A 22,194-nucleotide genomic window follows, 5' to 3' on the forward strand; every position below is an offset into this window, starting at 1 on the left:
CGCCATGTGGTACTGCAGAGCAGAGCAGGTGAGGTTGTGGAGCATGTGCCAGAAAGCCTTGTGACTCTGGACGTAGCTGGACCGTCAAATCTTTCTGGTGATTCACCACCTTGCGGGCTCCCTGGACTCCGGAGTGCACAAGCTAAACCGTCGACGCCTTGTGGATCATAAATAGCAGTTACAAATGGAGATTGCTCAGGGTCTTTTCTGTGACTGGGGAGAAACCTGGCTGGATCTTTGCCAGCGCAGAAAATGCTCAATGTCAGGACATTTGCATTTTGGAGTTTGCAAGGCGTTTCTCTCTCGTAGATGTGTTCCGCGTCAATTTGACTCCTACATGCCTTTCTGCCAATACCTGCCCTTCCTGAGTACCGAAGAAGTTCAGGACTGACCTGGTCCAAGTCATCTTAGTGGCTACAGATTGGCCATGGAGAGTATGGTACCCTGAACGCCTGGGCATGAGCATCTGTCCTCCGATCAGACTGCCCCTTGGAGAGGAAATCCTGTTGCAGCTGCTGAGCAGGGTCCTGCATCCGGGCCTGCACAACCTCCACCTCCGCGCTTGGAGAATGGTGACAGTAGAGTATTTTCCACCTTCTTCCTGTAGGCATCCCTCAACCATATACGCTTGCCATTTGGATATGTTTGTGACCTGTTGCACTTCTAAATAGATTGACTCATTCCATCCCATGATTTGTTGTTTATGTTCCCCCTTGCCCAACAAGTCCTTGTTTTGGGCACTGTTAAAGGGTATCTGTCTGCTCTTTTGGGCTTTTTACTGTTGCTGGACTGGCCATCATTATTTAAGTCTCCTGTTCTGCATTTCCTCAAAGGGTTACAACATATATTTCCTCCTTCTGTTATGCCCTTATTGAACTTAAATTTGGTCCCCACATTTAATGTGTGAGCCTTTTGAACCCCACCACAGTTCATCATTGCAACTGGTCAGCAAGTTACAGGCCCTCAAATGTGAATTTACCTTAAAAAACTAAGACAATAGGCGTTTGGCAAAACAGGAACAGTTGGTTTAATCAAACACTTTAGCCCGGAGAACAATTAGAGTCGGGTCCGAGGATTGTCTCAAAATACAATCAATTTGAGCGCCATTTTATACATCTCTTGGAGCATCATAAAACAATCCATAAATGCTTTTTAGGAAGAGGAATATGGGCCTAGTCACGGAGTCATAAACTACTCCCACCTGATAACAAATGCAGGTGGGTCTCGACCTTGCGTGGACACAATGAGTGCCCGTGGCTAACGTGTCCAGATGTCTGGCATTGGGAGGGCGTGACACTGTGTGTGCTGTGTCCTGATTGGCTGAGTGTTCCTTACTTCATGCGGCATATAACTTTATGGTGTTTTAGAAATGCATGCCCCTACTGTAATATGCGCTTTATTGAGGTCAGTCTTCTCGGACCATTGTGGTGTCGCTGCCTATCTGTGGGATTATTCTGTGATTTTCCTGTTATCCTCCATTTGTTCTGATGGTTATGTGCCACCCCATCTGTGATCTGTCAATTAGTTGCCTCAGGCCTAGGTTGCAGGGCCTGCTTTACCATGTATTTCTGGCTGAGGGTTGATGGAGAGGTCAAATTGGGTGATTTTATGTTTACATTTTTTTTTATTGTTGCAACAATGAGTGTATGAAACATACGTTCTTAAGGTGCGGTGTCAACATTCTGCCACAGCCAGCTCCTTGGCAACTTTTGAATAAACTGCCCCCAGTACCCCTCTTAAATAACCCCCCATCCCACCCACTACCCCGGGTGCCCATACAAACTACTATCTCAACATAGGTCATGACCTTTGTATCTTCCCGGAGGTAGACCTTGGATGAAGTTACACTGTTGGCTCAGTTAGGCGTATCAATTTTAGATACCTAGGGCAGGCCAGTTCCGTGAATTCCTGGGAGAGGAGTGCAATGAACGGCTGCCAGATCTCAAGGAATGTGTCCCCTTGTTGCATAAGTGTAGATGAGAGCCTCTCCAGCCCCAATAAATGCCAGAATCGGTGCAGCCACTTCTGTCTAGATGGCACCCTATCTGTGCCCCAGAAGGCCAACATGGATTGGTGTGCTGCCACTAATGCCAAAGCAATATGTCTGCCCCTTTTGGATTTGAGTGGGTAGGTCAGAGGGTTGGGAAGACTCAGCACTACTTAAGAGGGAAATCGGTGAATTTGGGTATTAAAATGCTTGATGATGTCAGACAAAATCTCTTCCCAGAACTGTGTTAGTTTGGTGCATTCTCACAAAATGTGCACCAGTGTTGCGATTTTTGTTGCTGTTTTTAAACTAGAAGTGTTGGAGGCTGTATGATGCGCCCGGTAACAGATGTCCCGCCAGTGCCCAGGAGACAATTGTCACCCCAACTCCTGTTCCCATTGCAGTTGAGCAGGGGTTTTGAGTCGATCTTCCGATTCCCCAACATCCCATACAACTCGGAAACAAGACGCCAGTCGGAGTCTTTACCAAGTAGCCACCTCTCAAACGTAGATGCCGCTGCGCAGCCCCCCCCTCACCGACGGCTGCATAAACCAGTTCCGTATCATAGTATAGCGGAATCGTTCTCCCTATGGAATTGCATACCCTCACTTCAAAGTCTCAAACAGGATGGGTGCCTCCTCGGCGAAGAAATGGGCAAACGACCTACACCGCGTCTTTTGCCACGTGCCAAACATGGAGCAATCCAGTCCCAGGGTGAAGTTTCAGTTCTCTACCACTGGGGTAAGCGGGGAGGGGAACGATGGTAGGACCCCTTGAGTCGCTACTGTATCCCAGACCCTCATGGTAGGCACAGTGATTGAAGATAAGTAGAGATATGCGTGGCAGTGAGATTGGACCAAGAAAGGAATCTTCCATAGGTCCGTTCATATCTGGTGATTTTTACAACAGTGAGTCGATTTCGTTTTTATGCACACATATATCATTGCATACATCAACTTTTTCAGTATTAACACTTCCTCACACTGTGTTCTACCCAGACAAGCTTGTCCGGCAGTCTCAAGCTTCCTTCCTTCCAAATGTGGTGACTCCATTTCTGTTGGTCAGAACATCCCTTTTACCACATTCTTTGCTCTGCTTCACCAGTCTTAACGAAGAGAGGGTTCACTCGTTGGAACCGAAAAGAGACCTCTGCTTCTATATCTATCGTAACAAAGACCAATTGAGTGGACAATCCGCTTTTTATCGGGTTCACTGGAGCGAAGAAAGGCAAGGCTGTGCAAAAAAGGACCATCTTGCTCTGGTTGGTACTCTGCATTAAGATGTGTTACACAGTGGACAAAAAACAACCCCCTGAGTGTTTGCAGGCTCATTTCACTAGAGCCAAGGCCGTTACCATGGCATTGGCTCACAGGGTTCAGGTTCTGGACATTTGTCAGGCTGCTACTTGGGTGTACTTCCATACATTCACGAGGCGCTGTTGTCTGGACAATCAGGTCGGCTGGGAGGGACGCTTTGCCTGCTCGGTCCTTCATGTTGGTTTGAGTGAGTTCACGGCACACCACCTAGGAGTTTTTACATGGGTATCTATTTGAAAGATCAGAAATCTGCGGTTAGAAGTCTATCAGAACAAGTTGCATACCTTCAGTAAGATGCTTTCTGGTAAGGACTGTATCTTAATTGCAGATTTCTCACCTTCCTCCTACCCCACCCTTCACCCCCCAATTTCTTGAACTGATCTCTTCTCATAAAAAGATCCCAGTTTAGCAATGTACACACTGATCATAACGACGTGATTGCCCTGCGTCTGCAGGCATGGAAGTGTCAAGAAAGAAATTGAGGTCAGTGTGCATGAGTGGTTCCTATATAGGGCTACCCATGTCACATCTGATGTGGAACTACCTTGACACAGAGCTGCTGGAACCACCCGCTGTTGTGCTGGGGCGTTGATCAAGATTTTCTGGCTCTAGTCTGATGCCTGGAGAAGTATTCTAAAGGTGAAAAATCTACAGTTAGATAGTATCTCTACCAGAAAGAGCATTTCTGAAGGTAAGTAACTTGTTCGGGTGGGGGGGGGGTTTGTGTTGATCTTGGGCAATTAAATCTGGGGAGATGAATATTCATGAGACAAACTTTATATGGATGCTGATTAATTCTCTGGTCTTTTGTGCAGGATGATTTTTTTGACTTAATGATAAAGTTAAATTAAATTATGAAGCATATTCGTGAAGGGTTAGACAAAATTGATCCTGTCAAGCCAAAGAGTCTGCATTGTCCATCCCAAGAGCAGCTTTAGGGCCTCAATCTCCCCTGGCTAGTCAGAAGCATACCTACCTGTAACAATCTCACATTCTTTGGTAAAAGACAGTTATTGTTTACTCTAGTTTGTACTTGTCTTGCATTTAGAGGTGTATTCTCATGGAGCTCTGAGATTTGGTAAATCACACCTTGTGCCTTTTATAAGCTTAGTTATTCACCCATAGTTGAAGTCTCAGATGAGAAGTGAATTGCAACTGGGGGAAGTCTGTTTAATCGGAGTCAGACTGTATATTAAAAGTTGTGATGGGTTTTAAATGATTGTTGTAAAGAAAAGGAGCAGTATGAACAACGAAAGTCGTTGTTATTGACTTCCGAGATGCTGGAACATGCCCATGGAGGAACCTTACCCAGCAGTAAAGTGGATGGTACACCATATAGCACAAGCTTTTTTCCACATAGATTACTTTTAGAGGGCTGGATATTAATTTTTCCATCATCTGCTTACATTCACATTTCAGGCTGCAGCACAGAGTAGTTTGGCAGGCATCATTCTGTACTCCCAATGCAGCCATATTTTCACCCAAAAAAAGTGAACAGTGCATGTAGGCAGACAAGGATTGTTAAATATTTAAACCTATTTACTAAATTAAATCAATAATTACTAAAATAATATATGCAACATTTTTAAAAAATGATTAAGAGTGCGACATAATTTTTTCTTAAAGTTACAGACACTTCAGGTTGTATAGAAAGCTGAGTAAGGTTTCTAAACTGATAACACTAATGGAGTGCAACTTAGCGAACTAACAAGGAGATACCTGTACAGAGATCTGGAACAGGTTACAGGAGGCAGCTGTGTGGTGAACAGAAGACCCCGATCACAATAGAGTGTGAGAGAACGACCAACACAAGAAGAACTGTGAGGAAATAACTGCAAGGTTCTAAAGAGGAAGAATTACCACAAAGGTTTTGGTAGAATGACCCCACAAAAGTGTAAATCAAAAGGAAACGGCTAGGGTGATGACCAAAGGGCAGAGACTGAATAAAATAATAATGTACATAGAATTGTCACAAGTGATTTGACAGAATGGCTAAAAAGAAGTGGTTGCAAATGACTGCTGTGTGTTGGCATAAATATCCACCGCCTGAATAGTATGTCAACACATGGGTGATAGTGATTACGGTTAAAGAGTAGGGTGAATCACTACGTCAGATGAAGATGACTGTGCATTGGATGGGGCCTGCAATGGGTCAGTAAGTACTTCTTGCAGGAAAAGACCACAGAGTAAGATATGTCAGGTGCAATCTGAACTAGGAGTAGATGGGGTACATCGGTGAAGAAAGATAAGTAAAGGACACAAGTCTGAAATGCTGCTGCTTAGTTCATTACAGCAATTTGTTTTTATAGTCTACATCTATAGCCATTAGAGTTGTACATCGTGCCTGACCCAGGAGCCACATTTAAAACTCTTTGCCTTATACATTCATTTATAAGCAAGCATTTACTTCGACATGAAAGAAGATCAAGGCCTGCCAGCTCTGGTTTATTGATAAGGCTATAGTGTGAGAAGAGAAGTGACTGTGACAAGTCAATATTTCAAAATGGAGATAAAGGTGTGCCTGGTGCAAACAGAGCTGAGAGTAAATTTAATTATCCATTGGAAAGGGCTTTGCAAATGAAGGGGCTGTGTGATGTATATAGAACATGCCTCTTTCCATGATGTAAGGATAAATGCTAGATTAAGTCTTGGCGCAAACAGTACTGCCACTTTTGGGTCATTCTGGCATTATAAAAGTATGAAAAGTCCTACTAAAGCGATGAGAACCTGAATCTAGCAGGACTGTCTTAATGTACTTATTGTTTAGTTAGAAAGGATCAAGGGAAGAGATTGAACCAAGTTGCTTATTTATCCTGTGCATTTGCAAGCCTGTTTCGAATTTCGTGAAATGTTCTGTTGACATTGTTACAGTTTAATTTCCCTCTTTTTTTAAGAAGTCTCAAGGCGGTGCAATTTCGGAGGATTTCCCTGATGAAGAGTGCAATAGAAAAGCTACTTTGTTGATGTTGGTATCCGTGATTATGTGTTGCAGTCCAATTTGTGAAAAGCAGGCCCTATTTGCTATTTGTCAGTCAGTCAAGGAAAACGGACTCAACACTCAACTCATCAAAAAGGTAAGTATCTTTTCGTTATGCAGTTTGTTGCAATGTATTTTGATGTAGGAATTACAAAATGTATGCTGATTCCTGTTTTATATCCTCTGTTTTGAAATATATACAGAGGTACTAAAAATATTGCTTGTCTTGCTGTGAAGGGCTGAAAAATTAGGCATTCATAAAAGAAGCTACATAAGCCCTTTAGGTTGAGGGCTCCTTTTTTAATCTTATTTTATATTTATGTTATTTTATTTAGTGTTTTATGTAGTGTGAACAAGACCCAGAAAAGGGTATCAGAGTGCATCACATATGCAAAGAAAAGTCGTATTAAACCGTACTAGAGCGGTTCAAAAATATATATCATTGAAGTTTTAAACATTGCAATAGAAACCTATAAATGTAGTTACCTCGAAGGACAAGAGAGGCAAGGAGGGAATAAAATAGAGAAAAACATTTGTACAATCATTAATACAATAAAGAGTAGCGTAGGATATAGCTTATCATACATTCGGGCTTGTTCTGGGTATTCACAGTGTGACAGTAGGGGAAGCAGTCTTCATGCAGAAGTTTCTGTGTGAGTACGGACCATCACAATGCGTCTAGTGAGAGAGTGAGGAACTTCAACTAGACTCTGGTAATGGATGAGATTACAGAGAGGGACTTAGCTTATTTTTTTAATGTAGAAGTAGAGGAGATTTTTCTGATTCTTGGTGGGAGTGAGTTTCATATTCTAGGTGCAGCTCCGGAGAAGGCTCTGTTGTGTGTTCTTTTCTTATGGAAGAGTGGAGATTTTAGAAGAAGAGCGCCGACGCTCCGTGAGAGTCTGCTTCCTCCAGAGATTGAGATTTTCTGTGCTAGGACCTCTTTAGTTGGATTCTTGCTTCATGGGGCAGCCAGTTGAGAGCTTTCAGATGAGGGGAGATGTGGTCAAATTTTTTTAGCCCAGTTAAGAGTCTTGCGGCTGCCTTAAGACAGGCTTTAAGCGGGGCTGTTGGAATTTTGAGTAGTCCTGATTGAGTGGAACATCCATATTCAAGTCTGGAGACGACTAAAGCCTGAACAGCAATTTTGAGGTCTAGTGGTTCGACGTATGGTTTTATTTTTCTAAGATAGCTGAGGTGAAAATTGGCATTTTTAGCCATCAGGTTGATGTTTGATTGCATATTAAGGTTTTTGTCTAGAGTGATTCCTAGTGACTTGGTGGAGTCCACCAGGGTTGGAGTACAGTTTAGTGCAGTGATTAGCTTAGTCCAATCTTTCTTAGCTGAGGACTTTTTTGTGGGGGGGATTAGAAGGAATTTGTTTTTTTGAGAGTTTAGTTTAAGGTGATTGTTAGCCAGTTGACGGTCTTTTTTAGTGCTTGGTTCATCGTCTTAATTTCTTCCAGGGAAGGGATCTTGATATAAATCTGAGTGTCGTCCACAAACATGTGGAAGGAGAGGTTAGCCTGCTGTAGTATTACATTTAAAGGTACGATATAGAGATTAAATAATGATGGGGATAGTGTTGAGCCTTGTGGTACTCCTAGGAGGTTAGGGGATGGTGTGGATAGATTTCAATTCATCAGGAATCTTTGAGTTCTGATGCCTAAGAAGGATTTAAACCATTTTAGTACCGTTCCCGATTAACCCATCCTGTTTTCAAGTCTCTCGAGAATTTTGCCATGGTTAACAGTGTCAAAAGCAGATGAGAGGTCAAGTAGTATAAGCAGACATGGTTCATTACGGTCTAATGCTAGTAGGGTGTCATCCACAATATGTAGGATAGCTGTTTCGGTGCTGTGCTCAGGTCTGAAGCCTGATTGGCAGGTGTCAAGCAGCTTGAATTCTGTAATGTGTTTGTTAAGCTGTTGTTGAACACATTTGTCTATTACTTTGGCTAACATGGGAATGTTGCTTATCGGTCGGAAATTGTTTGGGTCGGCAGGGTTCTCTGTAGTTTTTTTTAGGATGGGGATGATACGGACGTTTTTTAGGCAGTCCGGGATGGATCCTTGAGAGAGCGATGCATTGATTATCCTGGTCCAAATGGGGATGATAATATGGTTGATAGCTGTCAGACAACTCGACAGGAGGGGGTCGTTGTAGCGGTTGTTAGGTTTTATAGACGATAGGATTTTGGTGATATCTCTATGGTCATAAAGTTTGAAGGAGGACCAGTGGGCTTTATTTTTGGATCCTGACAGAGTAAGTTGAGTTGGATGAGTGATTGGGGAATTTTTAGGGGAAGTGGGGTTATCAGCCGTACTCTTGAGTTCCTTCTCCAGAGAGGTGGCTTTAGCAGTAAAGAAGGTGGAGAATTCTTCGCTGCTTAGATGAGATTTCAATGTCAGGGGTGCGGATTTGGCCAGTTTGTTTGATTGCTGTTTTAGTATTTCGAATAATTTCTTCGGTCTGTATTTGGCATTGTCTAGTTCTGACCTGAAGAAGTCTTTTTTAGATTTTAGGATACTTTTGTTGTAGGAGATTCCGGACTTTCTTAGCAGTCTTAAGTGAGGGGATGAAGGATGTTGTCTATATTGCCATTGAGTTAGTCTCAGTTTGCACCTTTCTTCATTGAGAGAACCATTGAACCAAGGGTTTTGACCTTGTCCGGTATCCTTTTGAGTTTTGGCGGGCTAGATCGTCAATCATTTTTGTCATTGGGAATTGTAGTGTTCTGTGAGCTCGTTGACGTTCTCCATATTGGTGGGAGGGAGAAGTTCTTTCTTGTATTGTGATGTTAGTAATTCCAACTTTTGTTTTTTTGTGTCACTAACCCATTGTTTAGGTTTGGTGGATTGTGTGGTCGGTTATTTTCTTGTATGGGGTATTTGGAAGGTTATGTGATATGATGGTCTTACTAATCGCAGGGGTCGATTTGGATTGTATGAATTATTTTTTCTTTGGAGATGATCCAGTCTAGTGTTGCTCCTTTATTGTGGGTAGGACAGGTGCAGGCTTAGACTAGGGATTGGTCTGTAAAGAAATCTTTGATAGCATTGACCTAAGGATCATAGGGGTCTTCCCAATGAAGATTGAAATCCCCTAGGAAAATATCATTGGAATATGAGGCAGAGTTTGTTGTAATGATTTCTATTAGTTGGTCAATGAATAGGGCTTTCTTGCCTGGGGGGTTGGTAAAATATGTGTAGTTTGCAGATCTGGTTATCTGTGGATTTTAAGGAGATCCCAAGGTATTAACAAGATTTAAGGGCGACGGAGCGAATTATAGTAATAGAGATGTCAGCTCGATGGATACAGGCAATGCTTCCGCCCATTCTGTGTGGTCTGTCTAGCCTAACAATGTTGTAGTCGGGATGCACCAGAAGATCTAAGCAAGGGGAAGAAGATTCCATAAGCCACAATTCCGTCAGGATGGTTAAATTAACTTTTTGGATCAAAATGAGGTCCGCGATGTCAGCAGCGTGTTTCATTGCTGAGCGGCAGTTGAGTAGAAGGCAGGATATTGGTTTCGATTAGTTCCTTGTTAGTTTCATGTGTTTCAGGGTTGTGTTACTTTTTTGGGTCATTAGAGTTAACTTTTCTGTTGTTTGAGTTGTTCTGTTTGCATTGATTGGGAGTGAGCTAATTGTATGTTCAAATATCATGTTGGGAGATGAAAGGGTGATTCATAGGATAGTATCAGGGACTGCGTTTCCAAGTCTGTCAGGTATCGATGTTGTTTATAGGTACAGAGATGGCGATAGGATAGAGGCAGGGGAATAGTATTTGGGTTGTTGGGTTTGAGAGAGTAGAGTATTGAAAATGGTTGATTTTAGGGAGATCATTTTCTGAGATGAGTAAAAAGTTCTTAATTTCTGAAATGGTGTTTTGCAAGTTTAGATAGATACTATCAGTTTGGGTTCTGAGAGTTTCTAATTCTACTAAGGACGAAGGGAGTGGTTGCAACATATTGCCGGGAGGTCTGTAGGTAGGAATGCTAGATTTTTCGACATCCGCGTGAGAGGGTCTGGTAGAAGTTCCATCTGAAGTTTTGGATTTTTGAGGGGAATGACTTAGGACTCAATTCGCGTTTATGTTTTTAAACTTTTGTTGTTCTGGGCAGTGTTAGATGTTACTGAAATGACCGCGTTTTGAGTGGATGAATTAGTAGTTTTCAGTGGAACGAGAGGTAGAGCTGGGAGTATAGTTTTTTCCCTTTTGTTACTGGTGCCTGTCATTGTGTAATCCCATGATGGATTGAGGGTGGTAGAGAAGGTCCTTGAGATGGGACTGGGAGCCGTGGTGGTAATGGAGATGAGGGGTGATTTGGGAGCTAAGAGAAGGGAATTGCTATCCCGATTTCCAGGGATTCTGGTCGAACGCGTAGGTTGTTGCAGCTCCTGAGAGATTGTACATTCTATTGTGTCGAGGTGATGATTGGATTGAGGGTCAGATTGCGGTGTGCAGGATGTGATTTGTTGTATACAAGGTCTTTTAGTGTGGCAAAATAGTAATCGAATAGCTCGATGTCCTTATTTGCTCCTTGGATAAGAACTGTGCCATTTTTGTAGGAGGTATAATCAGAGTTGCTCTCAAATTATGTGAGGGTGTGGTTAGAATCTTGGAACCATATGAAATTTTTTTCTTTTCCTTGATATATAGCTGATTAGTGAAGTTAGTACGCCATTTTTCGAGTGAAAAATATAAGATCGTTAATAATGGTGCCTTTTCTTATGTTGAAGGAAGGGTCTAAGAATAGAATATATGGGTTCTTTCTGAGCAGGGTGTGTTTAAAATTTCTGGTTTTATTTTTAGAGAGGTTAGATGGGTAACGAATAGAGAAGGAGTTACTTCCAGGTGGATTCATATTTAATCTTGTCATGTGGTTGATGAGAGTTGTGATCAGGAACTATTCTAATGGAGCTCGCAGAGTAAGGTCAGCAGATTAGAAAGCAAGATTTTTTTTGTTCATGATGCTTGCTTTCATACACATACAAACAGTATTATTTCTGGTAAAAGTAAGGCAGGCATATTATGATTTAGAATATGATTTAGTAATCATATGGCTGATTACATGTCATTGGCAATTTGTAGGAATAGTGTTCCACCTATTGCTGGAACTTGTTGTATTTTATGGGTAGCATGAAGTCAGCTAGGCCATAAAGTCAGCATATGGAATGTTGCTCAAATCTCTGTCCATACATAGTGAGATAATTCAAGTGATTGGGCTGAAGTGCAAAATAACATTGAACCCCTTGAAGTTCCCCTCATCCTTGGAAGAAATCTCAAATGCCCTCAGTCTCAGTAACAGTAAGGCTTCTATTGCCCTGGAGAGGAAGTGCTGACTTAGGCTTGACAAGCATGTGTGCCTGGGAAAAGCAACACGGAGAGCAGAGGTGGGTTTAGATGGTTTATTGCACGGAATGACAACTGTACTACCGTATTTTAGTCCAATGGTCGTTGCACGCTGTCTCCTTTAGGACGAGCTTTCCATGGATATGTGGACGGCAGGTGTTCCTCATAAGCCAAAAGAAAACAACAACAAAAACTCAGTGAGAGCATTGTCCGGTTGGTCTATCAATGTAAGAGATAAGGTGTGGGGAGAAACATCACCCGGTTTCCATCACCAATGTGTATGCTGACATGCGTCGCCCCGTAGGAGTAGAGGGTTCCTGGCGCGCAGCAGTCGCTAGCAATTATTCTGATTTGCTCTGACATAACTTCCTATGGTTTGCTTGCTTTTCTGATGGTTAACTGGTTAACTCCTTCTTCTGGCTCACTACTTCCTCTCTTCGTTGCCATTTCACTCATCCCAGCATCATCCTCTTTTGCTCATGTAAGCCATCTACTGTGGTTGAGATCTTTTTCATATACCAGAAGCAGTGATAATTTGAAGTATATTTGTAAAACAATACTATTTCTTCAATTAGATCCTTAGTTGTTTTTTGGCATTATATGTCCCTTGTTTTTTGGTTTGCAGGAAATGCCTCCAGTTCCCTGAATTAAATTTCATTTACACACTTCGCTATTGCTATATCACTGGTCTTTAGCTTATGACTTTGTGTTTTTACATTTGTTAAATCCACTGTGCTCAGTGCATTTCCCAGGTAAGCCTCTGTCTGTACATTAGTCTGCAGCAACTTCCAAGGTCAGCTTTGATCTCCCTCCCTTAATGACAATGAAAACCTATAACTGGTGCCTTCCATCACGCTGCGCCAGGTCGAAAAGTTCCACACAGCCATCCTCCGACTCTGTGGCACATCTTCTGACTTAACTGAGCCAAGAGGCCCTCCATCTGTGTAGTTCACATCTCCACATGGTTCTGGAGCTCTGCTACCACCTTTTTCTATGTTTTTAACGATTTCACAAACATGTTTTTCTTGACTGTGAACAGGGATGTTTCTCCCTAAAGCTACAGGGTTTAGGTCCTGCTATGCATTGTATGAAGCAGATGTCAGTTTCACAAAGTCTGCCTCTTGATGTCTTGGATCTATACAATACTCAAAGGCCTGCAACACATGCTCTCTGATTCATCCGAATGTGACCAAGAAGCTCAAAGCCAAGCGATAATTTGCTGAGCATAGGAAGCGGAGCTGGTCCTGTTTGAGGTCTCAAGCCTGTTCGTGCAGCTGATACTGATAGTTGTCTTTGAGTGAGTCCAAGGCAAAATAAAAAGATGAGTCTCAGTGAAAGTATATGACAGCCATGTCGGGCTTGAAACCCTTTTATGTCATTTCCACACCCTTTTATGTCATTTCCACATCAGGGAGAAGACCACACACAAAGAATCCAATTCTGGTGGCATCAACCCACTCGGACCCGATGTCAATGCGCCTTGAATGTCCAAGGCCATTTTTGACTTTGTAGCAGATTGTTGCCTTTAGGGAGTAATTATTGCAGTTATTATGGACAGCTTCTGGGTCCCTGTGTCCTCAAAAACTCATAGGGTCCCTCAGTTGGACTTCTGCCAGCAGATCCTTTCCCAGGTAATGACTGCAGTATCCTCCAATGGTGGGTCCTCGGCCTTAGAGGGGCTTTCAGTCTCCTCACGCCTGGAATTCTTTGTGGCCTCGAAGCTCAATTGGCGCTGTTGGGGATCCGTTCGCCTCATCTTATGTGATCGTTCTCAACAAGGTGTGTGGAATGGAGAGGCCAGAGCTCCCGCAAGTAGATTGTTCTTGTGTAGAACTCTGCCGCAGCAGCCACCGTCTGCAAGGCCGAGTAAGCGCAGCCGCGACCCCCACACCATGTCTCACACTGCCAGGGGGAGCTAGTGTCGAAGGTTGGCGCCCGGGGGCCCAGACCGGAGGGGCCGCCCGTGTAGGTAGTCCCCGGACCAGGCTGGTCATCGATCTCCAGCGTTGCACGCCGCTTCCTTATGCGCACTCTCTTGTGGGCCATAGATTGTCGAGGATGGGGTAATCATTAATAACTGTAAGAACTAAACTGTGGCACACATAGAAGGAAAAGGGAGCCACTGTGTAGAAAGTCATCCTGGAAGTGGGCAAAGCTGTGCCAGTGACCACACACATAAAGTAGTTCAAAACAATGGCCTTTGTTCAGGGAAAACTAAGATTGGATGTAGACTTCTTCAGCCCTTACTGGGCAGAGCTCAAATAGAAATTCGGAGCCCAATCACTGACTCATTCAGTTTCTCCCACCAGGGATCCAGTCAAAGTCACCTTTGCCATAGTTGAAAAATCTCCTTGTGTCAAGTTGAATGACTCATATGAAATCTCTCACAGTAGTGATTAGCAACTGTGTTCCTGAAGGTGCACTTTTCTATAGCAGCTGCAATGTGGTTCTACAAAGTGTTGCAAGGTTACTCTGCCGCTCTAGGAACATTCTTGGCTATTCACCACTGCAATGCCATACTGGCTGCATAATCACTCGTCATCAAAATAAAAAAGGTACAGAGTCCTAGACCATTATATCTGCACAGTTAAAATGAAGATCTCTATTCTACCCTCTGTCTGCACCATTCGTGCTTTTGCACATTCAAGGGATGAGCTAAACCTACTTTTTGACCTGAACATCGTTCTGCTACGTGGCTGGAATGCTCTCCATTTCTTTTGCTCTTGGTGAAGAATTATTTTGTTAATGGTGTTGCAGTGTTTTAACCTTCAAGTTACATATATCTCACAGCTGTTTTGCACTGTTAAACTTTTTGTCTCACAAATGCTTACAATATGTATTTGCTTGATTTGTAAAGTGCTCAGTCACCAAAAGCTGTGAAAAACCCTAAAATAAATAACCAAAGCATGATACAGGCAGTGGTGCAGCCTTACAACAGACTCTCAAAAGCACGGAAATATAGGACTACATTTCTCACAAATGGAACTGACCAGATTCAGATTTACTCTCAGACTGTAAGCTCTCAGGATACCACCCTCTTTTCCACCAAGTCCAACCTTGCACTGGTGTCTTTTAATATGGGCATGGGTTCCTTTAACATATCCTAAGCCACATAAATGCTCTTTAAAATATAATGTGAATGGGGAAAAACGTACTCCTACTCCTGTTTTCTCCACTGTGTATATTATTGTGAGCATAATGATCATTTGATTAGGCATGCCATCTGGGCCAAATGTTACAGATGCCATGGTTGTAAAACTGAAATGTTTGACTACTTCTAACCGCAGATTCTCCTCCTCATGAATATTCCTCCAAGCATCAGACTATGTTCTGAAATTTTAGAGCAACACTGCAGTGTTTTATGGGGTAGTGATGTGCGAAGTCCCGAACGCCATCTATTTGCCGTTAGCATGAGAAGTGCAACCTGGAAGTTAATGAAAACCGGAAACAGAGAACATGTGATCACAGTGTAGTAGCAAGTTGGCCAGATGCGTTCATACAGAGAAAACATGTTGCCCCAAAAGAAACAGTTGGACCAGATGACAAGCAATGCATTTAGATGTTTATGTATTATTATGTTCTGCTTTAAACTGAGGCATAACGTGAAAGTAGAGAAACCTGGCAGTGACAAGTGTAAAATAATCTGACATGGTTTTCAGTTTTGTTCACAGCAGACCCGTCCACCAGCCCAGCAGGCCTTTTAGCCTTTTGTGGCCAAGGTCGCAGTTCTCAATGAGATTGCCCAAGACTTCAGGGAAAACGTTAAGCTCAGCCCCCACCCCTTCTCCATTGGCAGTCGCAAAACTGCTTTAGTTTGTCTCTGCCAGCACACGGCCACTTTGTCAGGCGGGATCTGATATTTCCTTCAAAGGTGGCAGTTTATCACTTCATACAAGTGGGTCCCTTCCATTTCTTTCTACGCCCTCCCACCTTCCAACACCATCAGGTCAGCTGACCTCTGTCTTGCAGCAGAAAGTGTGAAAGGGGCCATAGAAAGTATTTTGGCCTTGCAAGTAGAAACTGGCTGTCACTCCAGCCCCTTCTGTGTGTGGACGAAGGGTGGAGGCCTTTCCCCTGTTTTAGATCTCTGCCTTCTCAAAGCTTTCCTGTGGAAGGACAAATTGAAGATGCCAACGCTAATCCATGTCGTGTCTGCTTTAGACCAGAAAACTGGATGGTGACGTAGGACCTGCAAGACACTTGTTTTCATATCCCCATCCTGCAGGCCCTCAGGCACTACCTGCATTTCACGGGGACCAGGAGCATTTTCAGTTTGGAGTCCTCCCTGTAGACCTCACCAGTGCTTCTTGGGTGTTCTTAAAAGGATGGCGATGATCGCAGCACACATTCGTAGGTCAGGGGTACCAGTCTTCCCCTGATTTCAAGAAATGAGGGGAAAAAGGTCCCAATCCCTTACTAACCGTAAAATAAGCATAAATCCTTCTTGTGCTGGTTCTTGCCCGTAACAGGGGGAAGGCCCCTATCCCCCTAATTTAAGGTAAAGTTCTGAAGGTGTGTCTGGGCAAGAGTTTTGGTCTTATATTTCAGGGGAAAAGATTTCCAAATCAGTACAATTTGATCCGATGGAGTGAGTCATTTATTTGTACTTTATTCGACGATGTGAAGCCGAAGAAATCCACCGTACAAGGCATTAGCCGAGACTTAAGAATCCATATGGTATCTTTACCCTAAACATCGTCGAGAAGTTAATACGAATTTACCCGCCCTGAGGAAGCCCCAGGCCGTATGGCCATGTAGGGGGCAAAACACGTGTTGGCTGTGCCATCTCTTTCTCTACGTTCATTCTTATGAATAAAGTACAAATAAATGACTCACTCCATCGGATCAAATTGTACTGATTTGGAAATCTTTTCCCCTGAAATATAAGACCAGAACTCTTGCCCAGACACACCTTCAGAACTGTAGCAGTCTTCCCCTACCTTGAAGACTGACTGCTGATGGGACAATCACTCCCAGGCAGTCTACCACCTCCATACAATGTCAAATCTCCTAACATCTTTAGGGTTCACTATCAACATGCCAAAGTCATACCTAACTCCTTTAGATACACTCCCGTTCATCGGAGTTGGTCTGAATTTGTTACAATTTCATGCCTTTCCCCTAGATCCGAGAGTCTAGGACATTCTGGCTATGATTCCATGTTTCAGCCTCTGTCCTAGATCTCAGTGCGTTTTGTTCTGAGGCTTCTGGCATTGTCGGCCTCCTGCATCCTGCTGGCCAAACCTACCAGGTGGCTCATGCACCTCAAGTCTCAGTGGGCAAAGCACCAGGGAAATATGTCAGATCGTATTCAGATTTCGGAGGAAACTTCAAAAGACCTGCAGTGGTGAAAGCTGGACCACGATTGAATCAGTGGTAGAACCCATTCCTCTCGCCAGCGAGATGTGACATGTTAACGAATGCACCCCTTCTGGGTTAGGGATGGCCATCTGGGTGAAGTGTAGGTCAGGTGTCTTCGGTCTCGGACCGAAACTCACCTCCACATTGAAGAAATAAAAATTGTGAGACCTATATGTCCCCTATGCGCCCCTCAACGCTTTATGTACACATGCATGTAACCCATGCATTTCCCCTCCATGGCCTGTCTATCATGATGCTTATGCTATAACGTGGCCTGCCATCATTCAGTCTCCCATGAGAGAAACGACAAATCTGCACTGAGGCCTACACGTTTTGCATCATGTTTTCCTGCATTTTCATGAAAACCCATGTTTGTGGCTCAGTCAGAGCCGAAAAGAGGTTTCAGGCCTCAGACGCTCTGAGAGCTGCAGCTGCGTATCCTTGGCCTTGCACACTTGGGCCTCAGCCAAAGGGGCCCTGTCCGAGGTGCCGAGACAGTATTGAGCACGGTTATCTGCTTACTCCTACTGAACCACATTCCTGCCTGGAGAAGGAGGAATAAACACGACCCGTCTGCAAAGGAGAGAGCCTAGCCTTTCTGTCTCTTTTCGTGTGATTGCAAAGCTCACGTCAGTGAAAAGCCCATAGCCCCCATGTAAGGCCTACGCAGTAAATGAAGAAATAGATGCCACATTGGCTCTTGGTGATGGGCAACCTATGTCACAAATCAGTCCCTGCTCCAGACTTTAGATATCAGATAATACAAGATGTGCTGGTCGTCCTGACACTGAAGGCCTCACTTCCAGACTCCCCGGTTGCACAGCAACCCTTCCCCACGTTAGTTACACGTCATGCTCGAGTTGAGCACAAGTAAGGCAAAGTTCCAGTAAAATTCCAGCTGATCACGCAACCCCCTCCAGGCATCCACCCACCTATGACATTCACCTATTATCATCAAGTGGACGCCCACATGGACGCCCACCTTCACGCCTACCTACACACCCACATGCTCTTATCTCATTCTCTCTTGCTCCGCCTGAAGCACTCCTGCTTACGTATATTATTGAAATGTATATATACTGTACTCTGTGAATAAAGTTTGAGAATTCTGATCAGAAAACCCTTCCTGATCCCTTGTGGTGATGGAACAATTCTCCCTATAACTCGAGTTATTGGAATAAAGCCCTTCTGAACCTGATACCACAGACTCAGCCTCTTGCTTTATGCATGATCATATTGATACATATAGAAATTATGAGTGCGTAATACTTTATTTACGACATTAATGGCGCCCGAACAGGGACAAATCTCCTTCCCCACGCGCCGGAGATGAAGTTCCAGTTTTGCCCCTTTCTACAGCCGTGACGGACTTCAAGTGTACACGTCGCGGGTTTTTCCCGCCAACTCCCTCAGGCCAACGAAGGAGACGGACTGCGACCAGGCATCCATACGAGGCGGTGAGGATTGCGGATCGTCCCGACCCAGAGCCCACCCTGCGAGAGAGCTGTGTCCGAGGTTTCTAGAGATCCACCTAGGATACGCCATTCCCTGCGCAGCGTCAAGTGTCCGAGGCCTTCAAGTTCTGCTTCCCGGTGAGTTTTTCATGGGGGTTGCATTAAAGACGGGTTCATTTAATGAACACGGTAAAGACGTGTCTCACTTGTGAGACCGGTATGTTTTCTAGTATTCGAGAGCATGCATCAAGTATTAAAGAATTAAAGTAATCCAAGTATTCAGGTGCACCGATTTAACTGTATGAATGTTATTGTCTTAGTCAGGTTCAGTTAGGTTTGAATGTGTCAGGTTTTTATGTAAGTTTGTTTCATTGTGATTTTTTTGTTTTTTTGGTCATTGTGATTTTTGTTTTCGGTTAAATCCCAACATGCCGTTGTTTTCGAAACTGCGTAAGATATGTACCAGAAAAGGTGTACTAGAGGAACCAGTTAACATTCCGCCTAGAGACACACCTGGACATTTCATGTACTGTAAGCATGGTTTAGATGCCGTGTTGTTTTTAGAGCTATGGGTGGATTACACGAAGGATTTAGAGACACAGTATAGATGGCCTATCACGGGAACGTGGGATGCGGAATGCATTATGAAGGTAGAGGAAGAGATATGGAAGAGAAAATCTAGACCTGCTCAGAAGGATGCCATTGAGTTTTTGGCGCAAGGAGTCACATAGAAGAACAGAGAAAGAGTTCCACAAAGCAGAGAGAAGTAGACAGGAGTCTGAAAAAGCCAAAGAAAAAAAATTACAGGAGGAAGGGGAACGGGTAAAAAGAGAGCAGACTGAAAGAAAAAAAAATACTGTCGTTGCTGGTATTTATCCCGTCCTTTCAGAGGAACTAGCAAGAGTGGCCCCAGTAGCAAGACCCATTAGAGTGCCACCGCAAGTACCCCGAAAAATAAAACAAACCGCATCCGAAAAGTTTATTAACACCTACCTAAAGGAATCCCCACCAGCATACGTGGACGGATCTTTCCCTGCAACCCCAACGCAAGCCCAGCTCCAGGAGCTCGAGGACGGCGGGGAGGGAGGATCCGGGACAACATCAGGAGGGGGGCCGACAGTAAAAGTAGACATCTCCGAATGTATATATGATCCAGATCCAGGAAAGGGCAGAATGCTCGTGTTTTCACTACGGCTTAGACGAGCAGTCGCAGATTTGGAAAAATTACCAGATATGGATAAACATCTAAAGAAAATGTACACATTCATAAGAACAGGGGAAGGTCCTGAGTGCATAGCAGAAGCTATACAAAATAGAAAAGTAATTATTAAGAACTATATCCTTCGCTTCCTAATTAACTGTCTGATCAGGGAAAAAGACGAAGGTGACGGGGACGTAGACCGTTGTTATATTGGTTGGAGTGATCGCATAGATGCCGGTCAGCATGATAAATCAGGACAGACAGACAACATGTTGACCAAAATCCGAAAGGCGATAATAGCGTCACATAAAGCAGGACCGAACGAAAAGGCTGAGTTATCATCTGATGATGAAGCGGGGGACCAAGACAGAATACAATATGTGGGCCATGCCCGGCGATTCGAAAGGCCCAAGGGCCTCAATCACCGTAAACAGGGAACGGCTATAAAAGAAAGATATTCCCTTCAAAGTTTGTTCCAAATCACCGAAAAAGCGGTGAATAAATGGTTAGGTAACGATCAGCCCCTCACCCCGACCGAAAATGAATTCGCACGGTCAGCCACCCTGTGGGTATCCCAATATGATATATATAATAATGATATCGTAGCACAGACGTTCTTGAGCCTCCCACCAAACGAACAGCGCATAGCTGGTGTTTACATGGTCCAACATTTGATCACGTTGTATGAGAGTCAATATTCTGGTCCTGGTCTATTGTATAAGTTGCTGGACGACATAATACTAGACAGGTGGATGAACATGGGTACTGAATTGATTAATGTCATCCTGGATCAGCGACACAAATATATAGTATATGTGACTAGGTGCCTGCTTCCCGCTCCACCACAGGGTAAGGGACAGTTATACGACAAGCTGAACCCCCTACGAGAGGTTCATCCTGTAAAGGATGCAAGCAATGTGCTGCAACGGGTGTATGTCTACACCCCCTTGTCAAAATTAGAGATACTGGAAATGAAAAAAATGTTGCCCTCCCATGATAAAGACCCGGGGGGTTTTCACAGAGAACTAAAAGACATTCTCCGCTTAGGGGAATATACATATGCTGACATTCTAAAGTTATTAAAAGTACTATTGCCTGCTGGTATTTACGAGAAGCTTAAAGGAAAGGACTGGGAGGTGGGAGAGAAAAAGATCAGCTGGGATCTGTTGGAAACAGAGGAAGAAGAAAGAGGCCCGGGGGTTGGTCTGGGTCCCCGAGCTAAAGACTTACCTGAACTCCTTGTACAAGTTTTGCCTAGATTATTAGTTACTAAGAAGGAAGACTGGGCTGCTATTTCAGCCTGTAAACAGAAACCAGACAAGGACACTAGCGATTTTTACTCTAGGTTTGAGAAATGTTTTACTATCAATAGTGGCCTTAAGCCCGGTAGCGATTCATATCCCCATCTTTTCGTGAGCAAACTAGTAGAAAATTCCCTACCAGAGGTAAAGTATAGGGTACTGAAGGTTGAGAGTACTTGGCAAGCAAACAGCCCTTCCCAAATGTTACAGATGTTACAATATCACCAGAACAGAATTAGAGAAGAACACGACCAGGAAAAGAGACGCATGAAAGACACAAAGATGAAGATGCTGGTGGCCCAATCGACACCGGCAAACACAAACACGAACAAGAATAGCACGAAACAAACTAGTGGGACCTGTAATTATTGCAAGAAGCCAGGCCACTTCGTAAATGAATGTGCAGTCCTGAAACACAATATAGCTATAGGTAAAACAAAGCCACGTCCTTATCCTCCCAAGGAAAATAACACACATCAGACATCAGATACGTTTCCACCGCCGCCACCGCCTGTCCATGCACCTGCACCAGCCCACGCCACAACACAAATGTATGAGCACGCTCAAACTAACTATCCAGAATACCAAGCATATTCATGAAGCAGCCCAGAGAGGGAATTCGACTTGCCCCTTATTCCAATTCCTGTGGACCAAGAGGGTCCCTATGTACATGCACGTTTACTAGGACAAGATAAAAAGTTTTTGATTGACACTGGGGCGAGTAGAACTACCATCAGTCATTCCGAGGTTCCAGGGGCACCCCTCTCGGGCTCAAAGAATATATCCCTGGGCTTTTCAGGAAAGCCTATTATTAATGAGGTTTCAGAACCAGTCTCTTTAGGAGTTGGTCCACTAATACATACAACAGACTTACTGCTTACTAAATCATGTCCAGAAAACTTACTTGGTATAAAAACATTAAAGGAACTGGGAGCAATTATCTGTTGCTCGCCAGAAGGAGTGCGACTGTATTTACGTGATTTCAAGGGACATTTTGTAATGAAAGATATTGACATCAGGCTCCGAAATGTACCACAGCACCTATGGGCACAAGGCCCGACTGACGTAGGTTTCATGAACATTACACCACACCAGGTCACCCTCAAGGAAGGAGTAGTGCTGCCACGGATTAGACAATACAAAATCCCACCTGAGGCTGAAGTAGGGTTACTGAAAATAATCGATGAACTCATTGCACAAGGGGTGGTGATAGAGACAGATTCAAACATATGCAACTCA

General features: G+C 43.8%; 1 protein-coding gene across 1 annotated transcript in view; it reads left to right on the plus strand.

The window, feature by feature from the left end:
- Positions 1–22,194, plus strand: part of ATM (ATM serine/threonine kinase) — a 1,586,045-nt gene that overhangs the window by 597,222 nt on the left and 966,629 nt on the right. The window contains exon 24 of the mRNA XM_085621514.1: positions 6,198–6,377. Coding sequence (XP_085477640.1) covers positions 6,198–6,377 — 180 coding nt within the window. The remainder of the gene's footprint in view (positions 1–6,197; positions 6,378–22,194) is intronic.

Source organism: Triturus cristatus, chromosome 8 (genome assembly GCF_964204655.1).
Source record: "Triturus cristatus chromosome 8, aTriCri1.1, whole genome shotgun sequence".
Taxonomy (NCBI): domain Eukaryota; kingdom Metazoa; phylum Chordata; class Amphibia; order Caudata; family Salamandridae; genus Triturus; species Triturus cristatus.